We start from the raw sequence: 26,488 nt of genomic DNA on the forward strand, positions 1-26,488 counted from the left end.
TATTACCTAAAGACACTTAAAGAGACACAACAAAACATCTAATCTCAAAAAAGAAGAAAACAAGATGTAAAATCACGTTTTTATTGTACAAATTCCCCACATTAAACCTCCTCCCATGACCTCTCCCCCAAATAAATTTGCAGTCCTGTCAGTTTTTATCAATATTCATATAAAATGAGGATTTCATAATATACAAAGCCCTTCTTTGCAAGCTCTGTCGTCAACTGCTGTTATTCCCATTATAGTATTGTCCTGATGAGTGCGCACAGGAGCAAAATGCAAAGAGAAAAATCACTGTAAAAACTGTCATCTCACCTCAATACAAACAGATTATGCAGTGTCACCTTGAATACATGTTAAGAGTCTGAGGCTTGTTCAGCAGTCACATCTCAGAGGATAAAATGGTTGTTTCCAACTTATTTGGCAGCTTTGTTCGCTTCAAAAATAGCCGTGTAGTCTGTAAAGTCCTCCTTCGTGCTTGACTGGCACGAACCTCGCATGTGTCCTGTCATCCCGGCTTGGCAAGAAGCCACAAGTCCACGAGTTTCGTTGCAATCAAACCAGTGACACGTTACACAGAGCACTTTTATGTAAGCATGACTCTGTGGTGATTACAGTGAGATTATAATAACCAGGGCAGTGAGGGGCACAAAGACATATGGCATTGTTATCAACAAAAAGTCTCATGTGGGTGATGATGGCCTGTAAGGAAAGTCTTCAAAAGAAGCTATAAAACTATGTCCAGATGATATGAATAATTCATAATAATATTTTAAAAATGCATTGTTAAAAACAAGCACGTCACAGAGATTGCACTGTCAAAGTAACTGATGAAGTGTAAATAAAGTTGAGCTGTGTGGATTTGAAAGCATCACTTAACCATCGACCCCCTGAGAACGTCTCTCTGTTCGGAAAATATATTATTTTTCTTCATAATTGATCGCTTTTATGTTTAATTTACTAATATAGCACAGATAATACAATTTGGAGGCAAATAAGTGTGAGATTTCCACATTAAAAGACATAAAAGGCCAGCTACTCTCAATGTTTTTCTTTTGTGAGGCTGTTTTACAGCTTATTTCACTGAAATGTAATACCGTGTTCATGAGTCAGAATCCCACATGTAGTATATTTAAAACATAGCTGTAATTCAGATTTGTGTCCACTAACCGCAGTTGTTTTGCCAGTTTGTTTATGGTGATTACATCTGCTTTCAAAATGAAGAATTCACACAGCTAAGACTTGTTTAGTACCATGAATGAAAACAAAAACTATGAGACTACAACATAAAGTAAATGGAGGCTGGATGCAGAACCAAAATAATTGTTAAAAAGGGAGACCAAGTAGTGGTTTGTGCGACTGACGCAGTTTCCAGTCGACTTTTTCTAGACTGCTGCGTCTTTAGGGATGCACAGCTGGCTATAGGTTTTCTCCGGGTTGGTACTGTGGCTCTGTGGAGGTGAAATAGTCCTCGAGGAAGGACTGCAGGTACTCGAAGGTGGGCCTCTCATCCGGCTCCTTCTTCCAGCAGAGTTTCATCATCTCATGCAGGGATTCAGGGCAGCCTTGTGGGCACGGCATGCGGTATCCTCGCTCCACCTGCTCCAGCACCTCCCGGTTCACCATACCTGAGGAGGACATGAAGCAGAGGGATGTTAGAGCTTTCAATCAGGCCATTTATTTTTCTTCAAACAGAAATAGAAGAGATAAGAGCATCACAGGGCTACATTTTATACAGAAAAGCTGGACTGTATCGCTGATGACTTGGAGAAAGAGGCTCAGTCTCCAGATCTACTTTGGCTGCAAGTAAAGATTCTATTTTTATGATGTATCTCACAATACTTTTTTAAAAAATCAGTTAAATGTTTGGCATATAAAGTGTCAAAAAATACCCCTCACAATTAAGTGAACCCCAGAGATATTCAAATTCATAAGAATGTAGAGCAGAGTAAAAAGAAAGCCAGCAAATGTTTGCCTGGTAAATGACTTTGCAACAGATATTTTTCTACTTTTTTTTGCCTAGTTTCAGATGAGAAGATCGATACCACTCTCATGTCATATCATATCTGAACATAAAGCAACAGTCAGCATCCTGTTAATTCAGTTTATCAGCAAATGTTTGCCTGATTAGTTACTTAAATGATTAAAGGAATAGATTGTCACTTTTGTACATATGTTTTTCCATTTTTTTGCCGAGTTTTAGACAAGAACATTGATACTAATCTCTTATCTGTTCATTAAGCTACAGCCATTAACCTATTAGCTTAGCTTAGCATAAAGACTGAGAATGAAGAAACACTGACCTGGCTCCATCTGAAGGTGACAAAACCCTCCTTAACAAATGTGTTAAATACAAAAACTGACAACAGCAACACTCCATGAAACAACCCCCCTGATGAAACCGTAACTTGCTATTTCTACCCCCTTTTTTTGTATAATTAACAATCTGTGCATGAACACTACTGCTACTGCTCATTTTAGAGTAGTCGCCATGTGGAGAGTCGATTGGGATGCTCACTGACTTAAGTTGAATACAAAATTTATGACACGTGGTCCCTAGTAGATCCTTGTGTACTTCCCTGGAGGATGCAGAAAGTATAACACTGGCCTTAGATTCCACCTACAGGCCAAAACAGCCCCCAATAACTGCCACTGTCCATTTGATCCACTTCAAATTCGACGCTGCCCTCCCTCGGGTCCCCAGTGATACAGCTGCCAAGTTTGTGCTGGATTAGATGTACAGTTGCTGAGATATTCGAGGAACAGACACAAACACAGATTCTGTAACTTATTAGTGAGATAATACGCAATAATATGCCTCACAGGTGCTGATAGGACAGAGCCAAGTTGGGCTGTTAGTCTTTATGCTAAGCTAAGCTAATGGGCGGCTGTCATATTGACTGTGCAGACATCAGTGGTATCTGATCTAACTGGCAAGAATGCAGCTGAGCATATTTCCCAAAATGTCAATTTATGCCTTTTATCAACCAATCAGTCATGAAAATAATTCATATCACTGGACTAATCTATTAAGTCTATACTCTTATAAAATCAAGCTTTGTGAAGGTAGTGCAGAGCAGTGCTGGCACGGCTCCCCAGGGCGGTATCAGTCTGGCAGATGGTTATAAACAAGAGTGGTGTTCAATCTCCCCATCGTCCCCCAGCAGATGGTCTCATCTAATCTCAAACGTGCATGTGTGCGTAAGGATATCCGTGTGTGTGTGCGTGTGTGGATGTCAGCATCCCCCTGCAAAAGCATAAACAACCAGCGCAGACAATGTCAGACAGCGTCACTTCATCCTCCGACATTAACCGGCACGCCAGCCTGACGTGTCCTGACAGACTGGAGGATGATGACTCTGGACGTGAATCACCGCCTTCTGCTGCCACGCTGCAAGCTTCATTCACATGGGGGGGTGTATCAGTGTGTGTGTCTTAGTGCCGACCCCGTCACCTACCTGGGTAGGGCACTCTGCCTTTGGTGACGAGCTCTGTGAGCAGGATGCCGAAGGACCAGACGTCTGACTTGATGGTGAAGCGACCGTACAGTGCAGCCTCTGGGGCCGTCCATTTAATGGGGAACTTGGCTCCTGTGTGTGGAATAAAGGAGAGCAGAGGGGTGACGTCCTTCCACTAGAGGGCAGATGGCTTCATTTCTGGCTTTAGTTCCAAGAAATCACAATGCCCAGTGACCCACAATTACATCATTAGGACGTCATATTTTGATATTCAAGTCCATGCAGGCTTGTTCCTCAGAGATAAGGCGTATACTGCTGAAATTTAAGGTTTAGTGGATGAGAATGGGTATAATTTAAGGATAACATATGAAGATCTTGTGTTCAGAGTGAAAAATGAGGCCAGCAGAGTGGCTCTCTGTGAGCCCAAGCATGACATAAATGTTTTTTGGCAATGCTTCAGTGCCAAAATTTGAAAGCAATATCTCAGTCATTTTAAATACAGGCACTTGGCATTAATATTCATCGGGTCAGTTTGCTAAAAATACTCAAGTTACACTCTGTCTCTAAGATAGTTCTGCCACCAACTAAATGCCATACAGGTCAATATAATATTCTTTGTCTGTCGTAAAGCACTGAAAGTGATCACTCCCTGTCTGTCAGGAAACAATAGCCTAGCAAAAATTTCTTTTAAAACTACTCCCTACCAAAGAAATAGTCCCTGTGGAAATTGCTGCCATCTTATTCTGTAGCTTAACCAACAAAACAGACACATTTCTGTAGAATTTTTATTTCTTGTTCAACGATCAGCAGTCAGTTTCAGTTAAAACTGCAACGGTAATGACGTGTTCCAGTTACCTCAGAAATCAAACTATTATGGTGAACATACAGTAGCCGACATTATACCAGCTTAAAGCTGCAGTAGACAAAAATTGGAGAAAGACAAATAAAGGTAGAATTTGAAAATGCAAAGTTCTAAGCCCTTTCTACAAGAGGAAATGATCGAATATAAACACAAAAATAGTGGTCAACATCCTCTTTGTGATTTAAATCTCACTCTCCTAACTTGAAGTCCTCTGTTGAACTCTTTCTACCACGTCTTACCTCCACCATGGACTTTGTAGCTTTCACACTATCTCACCTGTGAATGTGAAGCCTGGATTAGAGTTCTCGGTATGAACTCATTATTATTATTATGAGTTTTTTTACCCCAAAAATTAGAAAAAATTTAAAACAATATTGTAGATATTACTAAGTAAAATGAAAAATCTTTTTTTTTTTTAACACATTTAGGCAAGTGGGGATCTTGACATTAGTGCTGACAAGATCCCAATTTTCCCAAATATACAAAACCAGTCTTTAATATGTGCATTTAGGAGGCTACATCACCAGTTCTGTTCAAAAGAGTTCTACAAGTTAATGAAAAAAAAAAAAAACATTACCTCAAATAATTCCTTGTTATGTTTTTAATTGTTAGTGAGATTTAAACAATGTTTTATATTTGACTACACTTCAGCATTATAATACTTTGAGCCTTGTTTGTTCTTTATCATAAAATAACTATACAGTACATCTATTCAGAGTTGTGAAATGTTATTCTAGTAGCTTTGTCTTTGAACTGAGCTGTTTAAAGGTTCCTCTGGAAAGCAATCAAGGTTCTTTAAATCTCTTCAGGGTGCCTTGTCGCTTTCCTAGTTCTAAGATAGTAGCTCTAAATCCAGCATTTTGGCACTGTCGTTTTGAGACAAATTACTTAGCTTCCTGATGTTAGATAACTTGGCCACCTTAGAACAACCTCAAAGAATGACTAGAATGTGTGTCTTGTTACCTTTGGTCTTTAGTATGGTTCCAGTACAAACGTTAGAAGCAAACTTCTGTTGACTGAAAGTGGGTTTAGCTCGCTACATATTCATGCAAGCAAACATCTGGGGCAGAAGACATCTGTGGTGGTGCTCTCGATGTGGGCAAAAAAACTAGATAAATTATCCACATGGGTAAATATCAAAAGGGGGAAGTGTGAAAATGTTTTTTGGTGGGTGAACTGATTATCTAAGGGGCAGACATGGCAGAGAGGAATTCTCCCAGTGTGCAAAACGCGCTACTAATCAGAGGGAATAGAAGCATCTGGTTTCCACTATTAGACTAATTCACCATGATAGGAGACAACAGGGAGTCATTCTGGCTGCGAGGTCGCCACTCTTTCCATTCCCCTGTGACTCACACAGTCCACGTTATTGTGCGTTCACCCACCTTGCCTCGCCGTGTACTCGTTGTCCTCTATCAACCTGGCCAGACCGAAGTCGGCGATCTTGCACACCAGGTTCTCGCCCACGAGGATGTTGGCAGCACGCAAGTCCCTGTGGATGTAGTTCATCCTCTCGATGAAAGCCATGCCGTCAGCGATCTACAAACAAAACATTTGACAGCATTTCATAATCGCCATCATTTTTAGCTTCTCACGCTCTGAGCATCTGTCAGACATGAAAAGGTGATACAAAGTGTGAGAACAAAAGCAAAGCCAAATCTGGGAGATGTGTTTACCTGAGGCTGTGGTTCTTTATTTAAAAATCTTAAAATAGAGCTCACAACTTAACCATTCATTGGCACAAATTCTGTCGTTGTTCGTCTCACCTTTGCAGCCATGTCCACCAGCAAGACGAGCTTCAAGAATTTGCCATCGCCTTCTTTGAGGAAGTCGAGCAAGCTTCCTATAAAAAAGCAAACGTGAGAATTCATAAATGCAGGAGATCCATGATACAGTGTAGATGCAACAGATGTGAGTGAGCTGCATACCAATATACTGCTACAGTATGTGAAATGCTAAATCAAACTGAATAATACATTAAGCTTCACTGCAATTTATTATGCGGTTCACAGTGATGGCTGATCCATGTTTCTCATTTAGGGCCTATCAAAGGTGGAATTTTAGAGGAACTGTGGAAAATATTTAAACGGTTGCTTGATGAAATCACAACACACAGTGGATCAACAAACTGCAGGCATTTGGACGCACACAGGAGCACATGTCATGGAGTTAAAATTTACACGCACACATAAATCTATTTACTCATAAAACCCTTAAAAAATGCACTGCAGCTGAAGCTATGAAAACCTCCCACAAAAGTGCTGCAGTTTTCTATTAACCACTCCAGTTCCAGGCTTCAGGGAACCACGAGGGACTCTCAAGGACTTCCAATATGTACAGCATATTAATTAAAATGTCCATAAAATTTACATCTTTTCCCTTCGAGGAAATGCGTTAATGTGACATCACTCCTGTGCGTCGCAAACCGAAGCCATGCGATCGGTTTTGTGCCTGGAAAAAAAGTCCACAGGCCTGATGTTGTTTTGCTTTTCTTTAAAAATAGACCTCATCAGTGTCATGTAACCGGAAACAGCTGAGCACTGTTGTTCTCTAGGGAGGAAAGCTCTCAGAAAATCACTGTAATTGCACAACAAACACACCAAACTGCAGCTTTTCCACAGGCTGCCAGGTATGCTTCTGCAGGTACCTTTGGCCATGTACTCCGTGACGATGTAGATGGGTTCCTCGGACACCACTGCATAAAGGGGCACCAGTTTGTCGTGCCTGAGCTTCTTCATGATCTGAGCCTCTTGAAGGAAGGCCTCGGGCGACATGGTCCCCGGCTTCAGCGTCTTTATGGCCACTTTAGTGGTGCCGTTCCATGTGCCTGCAGAGATGAAGACGGGGAGAGAAAAGCCCACAGACCACAGGGGTAATCAGTGTTGTTAATGGGCTGGGAGCGAGACAATATCATTAATTAGGTCTTGTAATTGCTCAGACATGTGCCGTCATGCGTGCACGCTTTGCAAAAATATCCCAGGGATGAGCGGATACGAGCTCAGGGTTAAAAAAACTGCCAAATAAATTCGGCCGGCGCTGGTGTCCTGAGTGAGATGATCTCTGAAGATAAAGAAGATACAACAAACAGAGGAAGCAACTGCAGGAAGTGGATAAATCCCCAGTTTGGTCAAAGATAGACACAACAAATATAGATGCATGGTGTCTGCATTTCCCCATGTGCATAATTACCACCAAATACTAAACAATTTATGACACCACAAGGCGTTTTTTCCTCACGTGTCCCTGCACGTCTTACCCATCCAGACCTCTCCGAAGCAGCCCTGGCCCAGTTTGAGCTCCAGTTGAAGGGACTCCCGGGCAATCTCCCAGGCGTCTTTAGCAAGCCCCTGGGTCTGAGGCTTGACTGTGGGGCAAACAGCGGTCAGCCTGTGGCAAAGCCCGTCTGCATGCTCTGTGATACAGCCAGAGGGAGAGATCAAAACGCTACATTACGCCCAGCGGTGCCACACATACACCCACATGAGTCTCCAAACCAGCAGGGTGCACAGTTTTAAAGCCAGTCGGTTTCGTGCATCAGTTCATTCCATTTGATGTGGATGAATTTAGACACTCTTATACAAACTGTGATAAAATATAAATGAGATGAAGTGGCTTTTTAACACGCCAGAGCCTTGTCCAGAGTCGAACTGAAATGAAGTGGGAGCGCGGAGACTTAACCTCGGCCCCCCTCAGGCTGAACACAAGGTGGGAGGCTCAAAATCATAACTGCACCATCAATTGTTATTAAAATTAAAGGCCATTCGTCTCCCTTGGTAACGCCACGGCAGCACAGCAAACTGCATGGCACAGAGCAGCGGGTGTGACTAGGAGTAATTTTCAGGATAATTCCTCGAGGTGTGATGAAAGACTGCGATGAATAATGAATGAGGTGGGACAGGAAAAGAGAGCGAGCGCCGAGTGCTGCAAACGACATACCTGTATAGTGTTTGACGAGTTTCTGTAACGTGTCAAACTGGGCTCGTGTGGTGATGTAGTATCCCCCGTTATCAAGCTTACGGATCTTGTAGTGTTTCACATTGTCTCCTTTGGCGTCATCCCAGTCTCGTATGGAGAGAGAATAAGCGCCTGGGGGAGACAAAGGAAATGTTTTTCATCCATCTAGACACAAGTGACTGTGATTTGACAGTGTGGCACCTATAAAACACATTTTTAGAGCTGCGAAGTGGGTGAGACGCTGGTTTTCAGCATTTTTTAACCACCGTTTTCCCAGTTTTCTGTTCCTCTCAACACAGTAATACTCTTTGTTCCCTCAGTCACTTTGTAATGGTGAATGACTTTAAATATTCTGACAAGACAACAAACTGAAAACCGAAGTCAGACAAAATCACAGTGTACTGATGCCGCCTTTGTGAGGCACAAACAATGTCTTCTGTACCTTTTCATTTTCTGAGTTATTGTTTAGAGTTTTTTTTGTATATTTTTTTAAAGACACATTAGTACCATGGCTTTTGTGATGACAATTTGTTCTTCAGGCAGTGAAAAATATATTCAAATATTCCACCCACTGGATGGATTAGCATGAAATATGGAGGAAAAACAACAACTTTGACAGACCCCTTTCAATTAGCACCCTAATCCGCTAATTTTATACAATACCTTGGCAAAACTAATGACCTGCCCACCAGTCTCCTGCACTACATCTTTAGCACTAATTAAGATGTGCTAACTTTAGCAGTGAACAATTGAAACACTACACTCCATAAATCACAGTCTGTACAAGACATGGCCATAGCTACTCTGAGTTCACACTGGTTTGTGGACTACAGTTTTGAAGCCTCCATTTTGGCATTTTGGCTGTCGACATCTTCTTGATTTTTTGTTTTTTTTAATCGGACATGACAAGAGGTGGAGCTGGCTTTTCAGTCAGTGCTAGTGTTAGCTAGCTAGCAAGGTGCATGCATAGTTGTAAATTTCACTCAAACTGAAACACCAACTCTCTGAAACTGAAAACACTCTGTGAAAGGGTCAAAAGACAAAAACACAATCAACACCCAAACAAGTTAAGTTGCGACTTGTCAAGGTATCCTCCCCCTCAAAAAGCATACCATGCTTTAACTATTTAACTCTAAATGGAACTATAATCTACTAAATGAGCATCATTCTGTGTTCAAGGGGACTTGAAACTAGCGACTGAGATCATAAATTCATAAAGGAAGTGTTTACTGATTAAACAAATTAAACAAGAAAGAGGGTCATTTTCTTATAGATTTGTATACAATATGTTTTTTCTGTAACCAGAGGAATCACCCCTTGCTGGATATAAAGTAGAATGCAGGCTTAACTTCCCTTTTGAGGTTTTTCAAGCCACATCCATCTTTTCTGAGCATACTGACAGTAGCATTTAACTTAAAACCCAGTTATACTGAAGTATAGTTTCTCAGAGCTGTTGTTGTCTTTATTGTCTTTCTTTGTTTCCATTTTTTTCCTTCTGTTACTTCCTATTTGATGTCGCATGCTTCCTTTGTGAACTAAATACAACAACACCTTTGATCATTAGTTGATTTAGCTATGGAGAAGAAGTCAGCCACAGGGGCCAAACAGGGCTTTGTTAATCCATTTGCGAAAATAAACAAAGCACCATAGTCGCAAAATTCATTAACACTGAACTAGTATTGGGGCGACCCAATAGCTGAGTGGTCAGGAACAATACTATATGGATGTAAATGCCTTTAAGCAGTAAGTTCGTGGTTCGATTCCCAACCAAACTCTCATTGCATGTTGCTCCCCTGCTGTCTTTCCCCACGTTTCCTACCTACCCACACTGTCTCTAATACAGGTGTAAATGCCCCAAGAAATAAGAAACACTGACCCAGAATATGAAAGATTGAGATTTGTAAATGCGTTATCGGTGTCCTATCAAGCATTATCTTAAGTTTCAAGCTAGGGTGAGGTTTTGCATTTTTGAAGTCAGATGTTCCACATGAAAAAGGGTCAGACAGCTTCTTAGCTTTTGTTATGAAGACTAAATCGGGAAGGTTTTGAGTCCATCGAAGTCTTCAAGCACTCCAATTGTTCGAAGAAAATGATACTTGAAACCCTCTTTGCTGCTCTGTTTATGAAGAAGATCATCACCTTTAGTAGTTTCGCTTTCTCGCACCAGGAAAGTTCCTCGATGATTCCCTGGATTCAGCAGCAACCTCTCAGCATCTTTGCGTCCCATTTTACCAAAGTACCACCTGTGAGGAGACAGTATATGGATAAAAAAACCTATCAAACTCCTGAGGTGACTGATACAGCAACATTATGAAGCTTCTTCCAGCTGGTAATGTTGGACTGTGTGCTTTGAGCCACATGAGATGAGATCATGCTCCTGCCATCATTCCTATTGCATTTAGTGTTCTGTAGATGGAGTAATGAGGTTATAAGAGGCAGCAACAAGGTCTTACTCTTCAGCCTGGATGGAGTCAGCAGGGGCCACATAATTGCTCGGGATGTAGCCTTTCTTCCCTGTGTTGATGGAGCGAGCCTCCCACCAGTCTCCTTCTCTGCAGGGGGACAATGACACGGGAGAGATGAGAAGACTGACTCGTTCCCTTAACTGTCAACCAAGGACTCGTACTCGTATGTCGTACTGTGATCGATTTCCGGGATGAAAAATGGTTAATGGCGGGTGGTGAATAATTTACGGGTCTTCCTTGTATAAAATTATCCGTACTTTACATGCCATCATAGCTCATATAAAGGACCTGAATCTTATTTGTTCTGCTAGATTCAGTTCAAATGCTGTCTTTAAAGACCAAATGATGCCGTCACAATGGGACTGAATGAGACTAATCTGTTTTACATTACAATGCTGTAACCTGAGGCGGCATCTCTGCCAGAGCAAAAAATCTACAGTACTGTGCAGAAAGCCAGCATTGGGAAACAAGCAGCAATCTAACGCAATCATTGAGGCAAACAGGTGCATCTTGAATCGCACTAATCTCTTTTTTTTGGTAAATGACCCATAAACTGAGAGAGAATCTTACGTATTGTTGATGATCTGGAAGCGATCTCCCTTCTTAAATGTAAGATCATCCGATGTTCTGGCTTCATAGTCGTACAAGGCCACAAAGAATGTAACACCGCCTAAAAACACAAAAACAGACGCACACATACGTTATTAATTTGTGAATTTGTGCTCATAAGTGCTGTAAACACATGATAGCAGACAGTAATGCAGGTAGAGGGCATTATGGTGCTGTACAGGAGGCAGTGGTAGATTTGTTTATGTGTGTGACTGTGTAAAGGCCAGTTTAGTTAGATAAATCTGTCTCGCCATGTATTGATTCTCTTTGTAATTTTATTGTGTAAGCACTTTGCCTGCTTGGAAATATAACTGTGAATGCAAAGACACACAATGACTTTCATACACAAGATAAAGAAGAATCGGTATATGAAAGCACTTTTTAATAGGATCGTCTTTCTTACTGCAATTATCTAGATCAAATTAGTCACACTTAAAGTGGAGCTCAAATTAAAACGTACAAGTTCTAGTTGAGTAATTAACGGTAGAAATCAGCTCATCTTTCTCTGCCATTGTGCCGACTGTGCAGCCAAACTCCCAGACAGATGACATTCATATACCCACCACTGACAACAATGCTGTCAACAGTAATCTCATTATCACCTGCAGAAAGCAAATACCGTGGCACTGCCACCTTCATCCCCCTCTGAGAGCAGATAATCCAACACGGAGCAGGATTACAACCTATATCCCACCCAAACAGGAGGGTTCAGCCTCGTCCTCTTTGCTCTCAGGATCTCTGTAAGCTGCATGATCACAGCTGATAGCAGCACTCGTGTTAACAACTTAAGATAACAATGGCCAGCATTAGTCGTGACACCGAAACGCCAGATCAGCAAGTCAAGATAATGCTGAGTATGTTTGCATGTGTTATCCCGTTTATCGTTTACTGTAATACAAGTCACGAATACTTTACATTAGTGTTGACAACTGTCACAGCATGCTGGAATGTTTTTCACTTCTGAATTTCTTTACATGGCAGGAAAGTATTTTCAATTCATTTCGCTACAACATTAAAATCCAGTCCAGTAAAAATGTAGTCCATCATTTGTTACCATGACAACAAACAGTACAAAACTTCAATGAAACGTAAGTCTACAGTCATGCTAGTTGCTCTAGGAATCTAGGAATACAGCTGTGCATTGAGCTGTTACTGTCAGCATGCTAACATGCTACCAATGACAAAACAAATATTCCATTGTTTTATAGATATAATGCTTACTATGCTAAATGTGTGTACCAAACTGTCTGACAGTTTTCACACAAAACAATAAATTTTCAGCATGTCGGTGGTGCTAGTTTCAGATCAAGGGGACCTATATGGGTGTTTTGGAAGGTAACTGGACTACTTTTTGGTTTTTCAGGATTTTTCATATCTTTTCCAAGGTCCTTCTAACTAACTGACTGGAAGATCAAGGTGCTTGTTAGTTACCTGAAACTTGTGAAGGACCCAAGAAAAACTTACAGTGTGAATGTTGGTGAAACTGCCTGGGGAGGGATATCAGGACTGCATCATAAGTGGCTCATAAGTGGTGCTGTAGACCACATCCTTGTTTCGATATGGACGTTCCAGTTTAACATAGATGGCTTCCTTCACTCCTCTCTCAAAGCATTTGTCTTAGTTCAGAATGTGGACATTGGTTACCTCAAAGGAGTGTCCTTTATTCTTTAGATACAGGTGGACTGCTGAGTTTTGAGTTGTTGACAAGTCCCAGGTGAATCATGACTTACAGGTGGCCTTATATAAGTACTTGGGACTACCAAGAAGTGACTTGGAACTTCCTCTTGGACGAGAATGACATATCTTCAAGGACAAAGAAGAGACCCACTTGCGTTCTATTTAAGCAGCCAGGACTATCATGACCTGGACGGCTGAGAGTCTACGGAACCATATCAAGGGAACATCACAGTCATACGCGTCAATCTTTGGGGACCATTAACGTACCAAATTTTATGGCAGGGCCGGGAGTTGTTTTGATGTTTCAGTCTAAGACATAGAAGTGAACCAGCCAACCAACAGATGGCCATTGCCTCCTCGACCCAAAAACACAATGGATTACCCGTCTGCAGCAAGGCAAGTCTTTGCAACTTGATTTCAATACAATAACAAACATGGCTTCATGGAAGTTTCATAAATACATTCAATATGTATTTAAACAGTAAATCACCACTCACTTGAGACAGCACCAGAGAACGAGTTGGACACAGGACCGGAAAAAGATGACGACGCTCCTCCAAAGGGAGTCATTGCAGATGAGGATCCCCCAAATGGCGTGAGGGTGTGGTTGAAATTTACAACCCCAGAGCCAGATGAAGATGAAGCAGCTTGACTCTGCTGCAGCTGGGTGGGGTCTGGTCCATAGTGACCTACGTGAGGCGTGGTAGCCACGGCATTGTCGTCTGATGCCGGCGAATTCTCTGGCTGATACTTCATTGTCGGGCCTTTGTCCTCTTTGCTCTTAACGCAACCCATCGTCTTGCCCTGCATGGACACAACAAGAAGAGGTCATTTGATGGTGGAGAAGTAGGGATAGAATAAAGTGAAGGGTTTTAAGGGTGGTCTGGGATTAACATCTGCAACATAAGGCCTGTAGGCGCTGCAACAAACGTTATTAAAATGGAAATGTAATGACCTGATATTATCATGTGAATCATTTTGTTGTTGTTACCACCACTAAGACTATAAGCCATGTGGTAACTGGGACATATGGGCAAATTCTAAATCCGCTTTGAATCACTCATCACTCAAACCCGCATGTTCTGAGGTGTACAAAGTGCAAAACGTAGGCTTAAATAGGTGACTGTCATTTTTTTTTTACTGTTGCAATCTTTTGCATGACATTATTGTTTCAGCAAGACATTTCTTATTGTGTGCAAACAAAAGGCAGATTACATCTGATGTGAAACCTTTCTGCCATGAATTTGAGAAAATAAGTCACTCTTTCTTTTATGACATTTCTGCCTTCTGCCCCTTAAAGTCCTCAGCCCATGCATGGTTACTAAATGGTTCTACTAGGGACCTGTAGTCCTGAGCATCTGTATTAAGTGGCAGTGACTGCTCCTTGTTGAAAATACAATGAAATGACAAGAAAGTGATGCAAAATGACCAAAAATAGGCTGAAAGTGGCCCCAGGGAGACACAAAACGACCACCAAAAGACCCAAAACAACTACAAACAGACAGATGACTACAAAGAGATGTACAATAATTACAAATAGATACAAAATTACCTCAAACTTGCAACAACCATAAAGATATAAACAGCGACACAAAATTACAACAGACTCAAAACAACTGCAAAGAGATGCAAGATAACAGACTTAAAATTACCGAGACACAAGACATGATCACAAAAGGACACCAAATGGCTACAAAGTCATGCAAAATAACACCAAAGACTCAAAACAATTACAAAGAGATGGCAAATGGCCACACAGAGATACCACATCACCACAAAGAGGCACAAAATGGCATGAAATGACTACAAAAGACTCAATATATACAGAGACAGAAAACAAGAGACATAAAATGACCACAAACAGGCTCAAAATGATAACAAAGAGATAAATGACTAAAAAGGATGTAAAATAACTCTAAAGAAACGCAAAATGACCTCAAACAGTTAAAAAAAACTGCCAAGAGACACACAATAACTAAGACATGAAATAACAACAAAGAGATACATTATGACTACAGAGTGACACAAAATTAACACAAAAGACTCAAAACAATTACAAATAGATGCAAAATGGTTACAAAGTGACATGTAATGACAATAAAGGCTCAAAACACTTGTAGTGACACAACACAAGACAGAAAGTGTACAGAAGACACTTTCAACCACCACAACAACACACAAAATGGCAACAAAGTGCCAAAAAATGAACACAGAACAACAGGAAGCAATCACAGAGACACACAAAACCTTTTTTTTCCTTTTTTTTTTTTACAAAACGACTCACAACAATTACAAAGAGATGAACAACCATAAAAAGATGCACAATAACTACAAAGATACACAAATGGGCTCAAAACACAAAGAGATGCAAACTGGTTACAATGTGATATGAAATGACAGCAAAAGACTCAAAACCTCTATTGAAACACAAAACACGACATAAGGTGACCACTGCAACACATGAAACCGCCACAATATGACACGTGATGGCAACAAAGTGTCACAAAATGACATAAAGCAACCACAGAGAAACAAAAAACAATTACAAAGAGATGAATAATTACAAAGAATGGCAAAATAACTACAAAGAGACACACTATGGCCACAAATTCAGAAGAAGAAACATACATAAATAACCAAAAACCCAAACAAAGAGGTTCCAAATGACAACAGACATAAAATGTCTACACAAAGACTCAAAATAGACTCAAAGAGAGTCTTCCAGTAAGTGTATCCTGCTCCCTGTATGAAGGGTGGAAGTGTTTAACACATCTGTGCCCAGGGATCCATCGTTTCACAATCTGTCTAAGCCTCAGCCAGACCACGCTGGAAGATTTAAAACATCGGTGTGTCTCCATCTGCATGGTTGTCATTCCTCTTTCTAACATAATTTGGATGGAGTCACACTGAGGCATTCTTTGGCGAGGTGAAGGCCCGGAAAATGTGGAGACAATCAGACACGCTCGTAAAGAAGTCTGAGCACGGGGGAGATCAGAACGGTCGCATTCGCCAAGAACAACGGCTGCGTGAGGAGTCCGATCCGGATAACTGACGCTGACACGTTACAAGAAATAAAACAATAGAGGACTGAAGTGAAATGGAGGGTTTTATTGAGGCAGGGGGGGATGTTCATGTATGAAAGCAGACTACACAAACAGAGCGACAAGGATCATTGAATTACAGGGTCACATTCATACAATCATCCGTTAAAGAGGATCTACCGATGCTGTAATACATCTTCCTCTGATTTTGGAACAGTGGCCTTGACGTTGGGAGGTGGGAGGGATTTTTCCTCATCCTAGAGGGAGGTGCATAATCAAGGGTTCACCGAGTTCTTCAGCTGAACTGCCAAGAAAATCAACAAAACGGGGACAAACCGCAGAAACCTTCGAAAGATTCGGAACACTTTGCTCCAATAAAACTGTACAACCGGTTAAACTGCAGGTTATAATGATCGTTGGGCACTAGTCGTCTTCTACGAAACCATTTTATGAGTGGCGGAGATGTTTCAAAATGATACAGATTTCTTTAAAAGAAGCTTATAACTTAATATGCCAATAAATCTGATCCGAGATGTCAGACGTGCAGCCAGCATGCGGAGAATGTTGGCATGGAAAAAAGAGCTTCTTTTTCCAAGCCAACCTTCCGGTTAACCTCGAGATGAAACCGGTGTCATGGAAAGCAGAGGGCTCCATTTAGTGGCTTGGTCGACTCTGGTGGGCTTTTATTTTATTATCAGACAGACGAGGCACCAGTAGTTTCATAAAAGTGACATCACTCGTCCAAAAATTATCATAAATGCACTAATACTGAGCTGAACTTTGGAAGCCTCTAAAATAAACTTTAAGATAACTCACCTCTTTACTTTACTTTATATTTATACATTGCAAGGAGGCTGCTTAATAATTATGCATAATGTTTTTTACTGATGCAGTTAGATGAGTCACAGCTGACCCTTGCAGCTTATCGTTCCCGTCCCGCTCATTTTCATCACCTCTACTAAAAGCATAAAAATGCCCCCAGAAAAAGTATGTGCATAAATCAACATGTCTAGTGGCTTGAAACTTTTTAGTTAGTTTTCAGCAACAAAGGATGGCGATGCTGGTTTAATACTTGCTGGAAATAATGTACCACTGCTGGATGAGCTGCTGTGAAATGTGTTGAAGATGGACTGATGTTGATGACTCGATATGCCATGATGATGTGCCACATTATCAGATTGAATATGTCAGATGCTTTAGTATCACACAGAACACCAGCAGATCTTATGTTAAAGATAAATAAGAAATGTTAACATGCCAACATGCTAAGCTAAGATGCTAAAGCTGAGATACTACAAGCTACAATTACAGATTTTTACTTGGGATTGTCTGATTATCAACCTGGCTGATTATTACTCTGCCAAGGAACACAGCGGAGATATATAACGATCGGCATACGTTTGTCTGTCCGTCTGTTATTCCATCTGTGCACAACATTACTCAAAAACGGACTAACGGATTTGGATGAAATTTTCAGGGAAGGTCAGAAATGTCACAAGGACCACCTCATTAGATTTTGGCAGTGATGCGGCTTATAGTCTGGATCCACGGATGCGCTAACGATTTCTGTATCATTGCGAGATAGCGGCATGGCACCACTGTAACTATGACAACAAGTGAACGCTACGTTTACTTCTTGCTGACGATCACATGATTGCAATCCTACTACAAATCCACCCCTGCAATCTTATCGGGACTTATTCGTTGGAAATCATACGACTGAGCAGCCTTGGCAGGGGTACTGCACTCTCTGAGTCTTTTTCTTGTTGGTATTGTTATTGTATGTTTTATAACAATTTGTGGGAAAAAAAAAGCTTTTATTTACAAATGCGCTAATGTGGCTCTGATGCAGCCATTTTTCTTTATCTGTAGTCAACACTCGAGCACAGTCCCACCCACAGCCCTGTCTGAATAATTACACATCACCAGCAACAGCTTTTCAGCACTAAATAAATTTTGGAGTTTATGTTACACTAAATTTTGACACCAGGATTTTCATTGTAACTCCAACTGTACATCGATTCCAAGTACCTGTTATTCTTTATTACTAATAATCAGTATCAATGCCTGCCTTGATAAAGCCTTATCAGTCGACCCCTACTTCACAGAGCCACAAGAATCTTACATAAAATACAAAACATTGAGTAGTTTGGTTTCTGTTCACAGTAAGTAAGCTGTTTAAAAGGAATTTGCAGAGAAAATGACCAATTAATTAACTAAAAAGTAGCAAATACATCACTGAATGATTAAAATAGGTGTTAGTAACAATCCTAATTCAGTTCAGTTTTATTTATATAGTGACAATTCACAATATATGTCATCAGATTGCAGGGAAACGCAGAAACCCAACAAATCCAAAGTTTGTTTTGGATTCCCTTTTAACAAGCACTCAGCGACAATGGGAAGGAACAAAAAACATCCCCGTTATTATTTATCATATCCATAATATAGATGTATACAGTAGAAGTTCTGTGTTTCTGCAGAAATATCTTGCAAAGTAAGAAAAAAAAACTTTTTAAAGCTTGTAATGATGCATTTCTTCTTTGTATTCTGAGATTTAAACATTGTTACAAACAGACAGAAATTCCCACTGGAGCCCAGAGTGCTGTAGAGCTTATCTGTCAGCAGAGAGGGTGTGTTGGTTCACACCTGCTCCCTCATTAGATTTGTATTAACACAGTAGTATGAAACATGATACATATTCCGTCATATTGAACTGAAAGCTGAGCTGAAGTGAAAAACACACATAAACACAATATCTAAGTCTCACGCTGCCTTCCCTCCGAGCACGAGGTGATAAGTAAAGCACTGCGGAGCCAAAAACTCAGATAAAATTCCTATTAGTGGCCATGTGGGCAGAAAGAAAATGATTGAGATTGAGAGTATATGGAGTGAGAAACAGCAGGTTGGCTGACTGGGAGAGGAGGGGGGGACTAGTGCCAGCTCTACCAGCTGGAACTACTAGGAGGATTATGAGGACAGCGGATTTACCCTAAGAGGATAATAACAGAAAACAAAAAAAGGAGTGACCACCAGCCTGCAGCTGAGACTGAGGACCCTTTAGACTCTATAGTGACTTTGGCTTGCAGCAGCCGTTAATGTGTGTTACAGTCATGTGCTTCTCACATGAGCGGAGCTGAAGGAGCTCTCAGTCGGACAGGATCTCTCGGCTGTGATGATACAGCGTCTCGGCTAATCTTAATCAATCGATTAGCCGTCACATAACGACGCCTTTGTCTACATTTAACATGCACTGCAGTTTGCAGCATCATAGTGTGAATGCAGTGACCCTGGATGAGATGACAATGCACCTTGGGTGGCATTTTAAGGCCATAAAGGTCAAGCACTCACAATGAAACCCCTGAATAAGTCCAAAACTGTGCAGCCAGACGCTGCTTTAATGGATCTTAAATGTCAAAATGTCCTGTTGACTTTTACATTCAGCTCAACGCAGGATCATTTCTGAACAGTGGAGCCATGAAACCACACGGAAAATCTGCCCCACTGCTAATTATAGTAACTTACTCTTATTGCGGACAACATCCCACCGCCCCCAGGACGATAACATGACCTACAACGGCAGATCGCATGCAAACACGAGAAGGCTCCCAGTTGCACCAGTTAGAGCCAGAAAGAAACAATGAGGGAGGAAGGTGAAGAGTTTAAATGGGGAAGTTTACACACACATACACATATATACACCAAGGCTCCTTCACTATCTGATTGGAAGGGTTGGTGCTATTGTCTTAGATAGATAGAGGCAGAAAATGAGGGCTAAGGAAGCTTGAATCAAAGCATTGTAATTTGCAGAAGATTTCTCATTGTGTAGCTGTTTCACAGAGAAATATCAAAGTGTATTCTTTTGGTTGGTGTGTATTAGACTTATTCAATGCTGCAAAGAAACCTTGCTTTAAGTGTAAGGTATGGAAAAATGACAAAGTAAGAACACAAACACTTAAATACTTTTCTATCACCTGCTGTTTCTGCAATTACAACGTCTCTTTACAGTGTTAAGAGCCACAGATTGATATTCTTCTGTCCGTGGGGTCATTGAGCCACTGAAGAAGCGACAGCTAATACAGATTCAGTGTCTTGCTCAAGGACACTTCAACAAAGCAGAGACTTGCTGAAACCTGCCCATATTTGCAGGCATTTAGACTGAAGATTGTCCTATGTTTAGCACCGGCTGTGTGCATTGTCGAGCATTACAGGAAATACACAATAAACAAAAAGCCAAAAATAATTTGCGGACATCTGAGGAGGCTCCAGATGTTCCCTCAAGGGACCAAGAATGTCGGAGGATCATAAAGGAGCTGAGATGTTCAAAAAGTTACAACCCTTTCACTTATTTTGAAGCCACACTCTCACACTTTCACTGTTTCATCAAGGCTTGGTGCCTACTTAATTATCATTAGTTCATTTATAGGCTCCAATAATCCCGATTTCAGTCGATGTACCTCCATATGAGCTGTTCATAAGAGGCTCAGAAACACTAAACCAAAAACATACAGCGTTGAATCAACATCCACCACCAGCTGCAGGAGAAAAACATTCATCATAGCTGTTCAAACCACCCCTCTGTGTTCCAAAGCTGTGAAATCATTCTTCACATATTCTTGTCTTACAGTGATAATTTCAACCTGCAGACTTCTTATCAACGACCTTCCTAAAGTTTCCTTCTTCCCCCGCTCCGACCACACTGTGATAATTCCACTGAGGCTTCACAAAATGCTGATAAGACGGAGGAGAGCTCAGTATTTTTCTCTCACTCCCACCCTCTGATAATACTGAAGAAGTTTGCAGTGGTCATGGTTCAGAATTTTAAAGACGCCTGCAGAGGCAAAGTTTAGTTGAGTAAGCTGAAAGTGCAGGATTATTTGAGGGCGGTGTTATCTGTGTTTACAGTCCTGGTGGTCAGAAACTAGGACATCACTTTGCTGCTACTTATTATTACTGCTAATGCAAGGATTAGCTGTTTTTCTTTGTTGTGTATCATTTTAATTGGTCACTTCTGGCTGTCACACTGTTAGATGGGCTAAAGAAGCTTTTAAAAAGATTAACTGATAAATTTCTTGCAGACCTACACATAAATTACACAAACTCCTTTCAGTTGTCAGGTTGACTTAGAGTAAATTATCAGATTCTGAACTTAAAATCTGACTGAAAATGTCAAGTCAGTTTTGTGTAGGAACCCCACCATCACAAATCGCAAAATGTTCCTCAAGGAGTTTAAGAAGCTGTACACAATACAACATCCTTAGAGCCTCGATACAAGAGTGGAAAAAATCTCCACAAAAAGACTTTTAATGATTAACAGTTAAAGTTCAAACTGCTTTAGTCATTGTCTGTGTAGATTCTCAGTCATCCGGGTCATGATAATCCCAAGGGCTTGACTAAAAAGCAACTGGACAAGTATTAATCATAGACTGTATATATAAAATAACTGAAGCTAACATGGAAGCGATTTTGACCAGCTTTCTTTCTATCAGCCAGCAGGGGGCGACTCCTCTAGTTGCAAAAACAAGTCTGATGTATAGAAGTCTATGAGTAAATGACACTATTTCTCACTTGATTTATTACCTCAGTAAACATTTACCTAATGAGTTTATGGTCTCAGTCTCTAGTTTCAAGTCTCCGTCAGTATAGCATGACACTCATTTAGTGAATTATGGTCCCATTTGAAGTGAAATAGATGATAAATTATGATATGTTTTAGGCGTGGCTGGCTTGTGGTTGACAAGTTGCTGATGTATAAACATAAATAATCTCCCACTGTTCTCATCTGTCATGTCTGATTAAAAAAACAAAACAAAATGGTTACAACTAAAATATCAAACTTGAGGGTTCAAATCAGTTGTCTAAAAACCAATGGGTGATGCAATGGTGGTTCCCTCTGACTTTTACAAACAGTCTAAGATGCTAATGATTGTACATTTACCATTCTCACCACTTCAGGTTTTGTGCAAGCATGCTAATATTTCCTAGTTAGCAATTAAAGTGTTATTTGCAATACTAAACTGCAACTTGGACACAAAAGAAACCACTGTAAAACCAAAGTATCAAAAAAACCATGATGTAATGATTTATCTGTACAAGATAAAGAATTGTTTAACCAAAGTTAACTAGTTCTGAGGGGTACATAGGGTGACCAAGTGTCCCGCTTTGTGCGGAACTGCACAGCATTTTCATCCCTTTTTCCACGTCCCACCCATTGAGACGCTGTCCCGCATTTTGATTGGCAGCTATAATTTTAAAGTTAAAACTCTAAAGGACAGATGCTAGGAGTTTTGTTTTTTATCTGGCTTTTTTCTATGTTAGTCAAACAGCGCAGATGTGCGATCACGACCAGATTAACCTGTCAGTGTCTTGCTGCCGCACCTTGTTGTCAGTTGCCGTAAATTGTGCCAGTCGCGACCGGTCGCGACACACCGCAAAGCAGAGATAAACACTAAACTATGGATTTTGGCGGAGATAATGGAAAGTACAGCAAAGAAGAGGGGATGCAGCTTCAACAAAGACTGGGAAACTACATATCACTGGGTGAAGCCGGTGCAAGGTGATTCTCAGAGAGTTTTCTGTGAAGTTTTCCAGAGTTCGTTTTCCGTTTCACACGGTGGGGAATACGACGTGAAGCGACACGGTACATGCGAAACCCCCCTCTCAGCTTTGGTAAGGTGTCACACATTGTCCCACACAAATATGCTCTTTGTCCCACAATTGATTTATTGAGATCTGGTCACCCTAGGGGTACACGAAGATCTGTACCAAATTCCATATTGCTCCTTTACACTGTTCACTCAAAACCACAACTTTCTGCCAGTTAACGCAATAGTTGTTAAAATATTTGGCAATAATGCCACAACGTTGCTGATTCCATCTCCTCAGAAGTCAGGATTTTCTGCTTTTATCTTTACTTCTTTTTTTATCACTTTAAACGCCAAACATTTTTATTACTTTTGGACTGTTATAAGCATTTTCATAAGGCTTAACTGCCAGTTGAAATGACACACCTACGCAGAAATAGAGAGATATAATACTGACACAATACTGAATACAAAGAAGTGACAGGGGAAGTATATATTAGTGGAACTAACCCAGAACTTGAATCTGACTGTCGCATTTTGAAATCTTTCTTTTGCATATCATGCATTATAAATGAACGGAAGTCTGACTTTAAAATCCAGAGTCTCACTAGTTCAAACAGGCTCCAGACCTCTGAGGTTTAAATTATCTGGATGGTCACGAGGCTGATATTTGGCCGGGTGACAGCCGGTGCAGCCGAGCTGAAGGGTGGTTGGATGGAGGAGTTTCTCCATCCATCAGCCAGCAGTCTGACTGAAACCCTGCCCAGCGTCTCACCGGACAGCTGTTAGCGGCTGACGCTGCAGACTGGGAGGGTCTGTGGAGCTTTACTGGGCTTCAGATCTTCAACAGATGCTGCCTGCCACCATCCGCCACATTCCTCCGATGCCAAAGGGTTAAAACTGGGTCTGGAGAAATGTCATGTGACGAGGAGGATGTGGAGCCTCAGAGCATCGAGGGAAACATCAATAAATGTTTCATAGTGAGATTTACACTGTGGCTATAGAGTTCTGTTGCGATCGTCCTCACAGTAAACTGATCCTGAGGCCTGTAATACTTTGAGATGAGTCTGAGAACGATTAAACACAGCTTGAATATCATTCTTGGAAATGAATGCAGAGTGCTCAACCGTTTTTATTTGAAATGCAGCTACCCTTTCCCTCCTCTCTCTCTAGTATTAAAACTCCAGTCTTGACACAAGCGGCTGTCTTGGGTATTTGCATTTGTACCATCAGTAATTTCACTGAACTTCACTCTTAACTTGACAAGTGTGCAAAACACAAGACCTCACTGAACAGCTTGCGGTTGAGTTCATGTCATTTTTTTTTGTGTTTCCAGAGAACAGACATCACACATTTTCGAGGCCTCGTGGGAATACCTGAATAGGTGAGTGTGAGCTATTTTGGAAATCTGACTGTGTCTACAATCATCCATTTGTCAGCACATCACAGAACCAGGTATTTGAAGTGTCAGCATCCGGTAAAGTGACGGTAAAACCCATGTGTTAGTCTAGATTATACTCTCTGCTCTCAAATAATAGATTTAGAAATAGGATTTTGGCACAATGTGAGGCAACAATCTTCTACACTGTAATATAGCCACTCCTCTACACTGCCTGCTGATAAGAATTTCGGCTTTTTGTCTGCACATAAAATATGTTTTTCACTATTAGTTTCTTGGATGATTTATGGTGAGCAGCGGTCACATACCGGAGAAAGCAGAGCCTCAAGCAAGTAAAGTGATGCAGAGTTCAACATGAAAAAGAAGAGAGTTGTTTAGAGGGAAGCATTGGTCCGCTCATACAGCAGCAAATGACCTTATTGTGACGAATCCGCATTAAATATGGATTCTGTGTCAATAATCCCAAAATAAAATAATGTTTTTCTGCTATCAGTTCGCTTCATTCGATCAATGGTCGTCTGCTACCCTACATAGAAGTGATTTCAGTTGGTTTCACACAGTGATGTATGTAAAAGAAAACTGGAATCAAATCAGATATCCTTTGTTTGTTTAGCCATAATATCTTTAAACCTAAAACTAAAATGTTAGCTATGGAATTTAGAGGTTGCATTCTTTTAAGGCTGCATTAGAAGACCGAATGTGTCAACCTGTCCTGTTTCCTTCAAATGTGGCTGAGAAATGTCTGCTTTCTTAATCCAGGCTGCCAACAATCCACCTATTGACCCAACCTATCCCATGATGCACTGCACACGGATGAGAGTTGGACTACTGAGGACACTGAGACTCCACAAGCTGAACTTTGGCAGCTGCAGATTACACGTTTAAATGTAAGTACTGGGTCACCTCCATTTCATCCAGTATATGATCAAATTACATCAACAACACAAAAAAAATCACAAGTTTTGACTCCATCTTACCAAAACGAGACAAGTCTCGGTTTTTGTTTCATTTTCAACCAACAAGGTTGCTACGCGACTGTTGAGACAGGAAGTCCTCTAGAGCCCAAAGCATCCCATTTAGCACCTTCATATCCTTTGAAGGCGTGGTCTTAGTAGGACACATCCTTCGCAATGGGACACAGCTATTGGATAAATGAAAGATTCTTCTGAGTTTTAACACTATTGAAAGCATTTTGCCGAATCTAGGTGCCCATTTTAAATATTTTAAGGTGGAAAAATGACATACTATACCTTTAAACAACTTGCACTGCTATGTGGAGAAACCTTGAAGGTGTGACAAACGCATGACAAAATCACTGCCAGCTCATATCTACAAGTTGGTTTCACATCTTAATAACATTAAAAACCGTGGTTTTCCCCTTTAACTCCCTTCACTCCAAGTCCAGCAGCCCATATAAGGATTCAAAGCTGCTATGATTCAGTCAAAGTTGTGCAAAAGTGCAGAGCTGTTCAGGATGTGACTTGTTACCGAGTCACTCTAATCCTGACAGTTTGCACTGCTTTAAAAGCAAAAGCAGATGGACTAGAATAACAATAAAGCTCAGATTGTGACTCAGCTGTTAAAATCAGCGACTTAAGACAAAATGACAGTTTCACCGAAAGAACCCGAACCTCCTTTTCTTGCACCTCCTTCCTTCTTAACCCCATCCTGATCTTATAATAGCCTGAATCAGCAGGATTCAAAGACTGAGTGTGATATCTGTAATGAGGATTTGGCACTTTTACCTCAACTTTTCATTTAGAAATAATGAGAAAAGGTGATGAAAATGGATGAAATAAGTGAACATTTTGTAGAGCTTACAAAAATGACAGATGAGTTTCCATTTTCAGTCTTTTTTCACCACTATAATCCTTAAGCTTCATGTTTACGATAATTAAACTATATCTATCATAACTGATGTTATCATAGTGGAGCATATTAAGCTACTTTATATCTGCAATCTGACATGGTTGCACTGATGTTCCTCTGGGATTAAAAGCACATGCCGTCTCTTCACTGATGTCTTTTATTTATATGTAAACCATTAATTACGACATTTACAGGCAAAACTGCAGCTTTATGTCATTTTATCAGAGGACAGCTTCCTTCCTTTGATGACAGGTCAGACAGGCCCATCTTTATCTGATCCTGCTGCTCTCACAAAGACCACTTTCATTTTTATTTTTTTACATTTACCTTCACAAATGCGCGTCCTTCTTGGGTATTTTCTCCGTTTCCCCTCTCCTCTTCTCCTTCAATAAAATGAGGGAAAATTCAAACAAATAAATTTAAAAAAAATCCCGAGTTATTCCAAGCGGGACCGAGCCTCCTTCATCCTCACTTCATCCATCCAGCAGAGCAACTGTGGTCAGTTTTTGTGTGCTGAAGTTGAATCAAAGCGGCTCAAGTGTTGCAGTCTTGGAGGAGGGGTGGCGGAGG

General features: G+C 40.8%; 1 protein-coding gene and 1 long non-coding RNA gene across 2 annotated transcripts; one reads left to right on the top strand and one right to left on the bottom strand.

Moving 5' to 3' along the window:
- Positions 1-67: 67 nt before the first annotated feature.
- LOC111566768 (tyrosine-protein kinase yes) lies at positions 68-26,488 on the bottom strand. The gene is made up of 12 exons (XM_023267521.3): positions 26,246-26,488; positions 13,523-13,829; positions 11,310-11,409; positions 10,728-10,826; positions 10,414-10,517; positions 8,257-8,406; positions 7,577-7,732; positions 6,968-7,147; positions 6,087-6,163; positions 5,706-5,859; positions 3,459-3,590; positions 68-1,628 (listed from the first exon to the last, which is right to left on the bottom strand). Exons 2-12 carry the CDS (start codon positions 13,818-13,820, stop codon positions 1,420-1,422), a joined length of 1,659 nt encoding a protein of 552 aa, XP_023123289.2. The 5' UTR covers positions 13,821-13,829; positions 26,246-26,488; the 3' UTR covers positions 68-1,419.
- LOC129348010 (uncharacterized) lies at positions 22,539-26,251 on the top strand. The gene is made up of 3 exons (XR_008600419.1): positions 22,539-22,735; positions 23,987-24,034; positions 24,809-26,251. It is a non-coding gene; the product is annotated as an uncharacterized LOC129348010 (long non-coding RNA).

The sequence above is a fragment of the Amphiprion ocellaris genome, chromosome 22 (assembly GCF_022539595.1).
Source record: "Amphiprion ocellaris isolate individual 3 ecotype Okinawa chromosome 22, ASM2253959v1, whole genome shotgun sequence".
Taxonomy (NCBI): Eukaryota; Metazoa; Chordata; class Actinopteri; family Pomacentridae; genus Amphiprion; species Amphiprion ocellaris.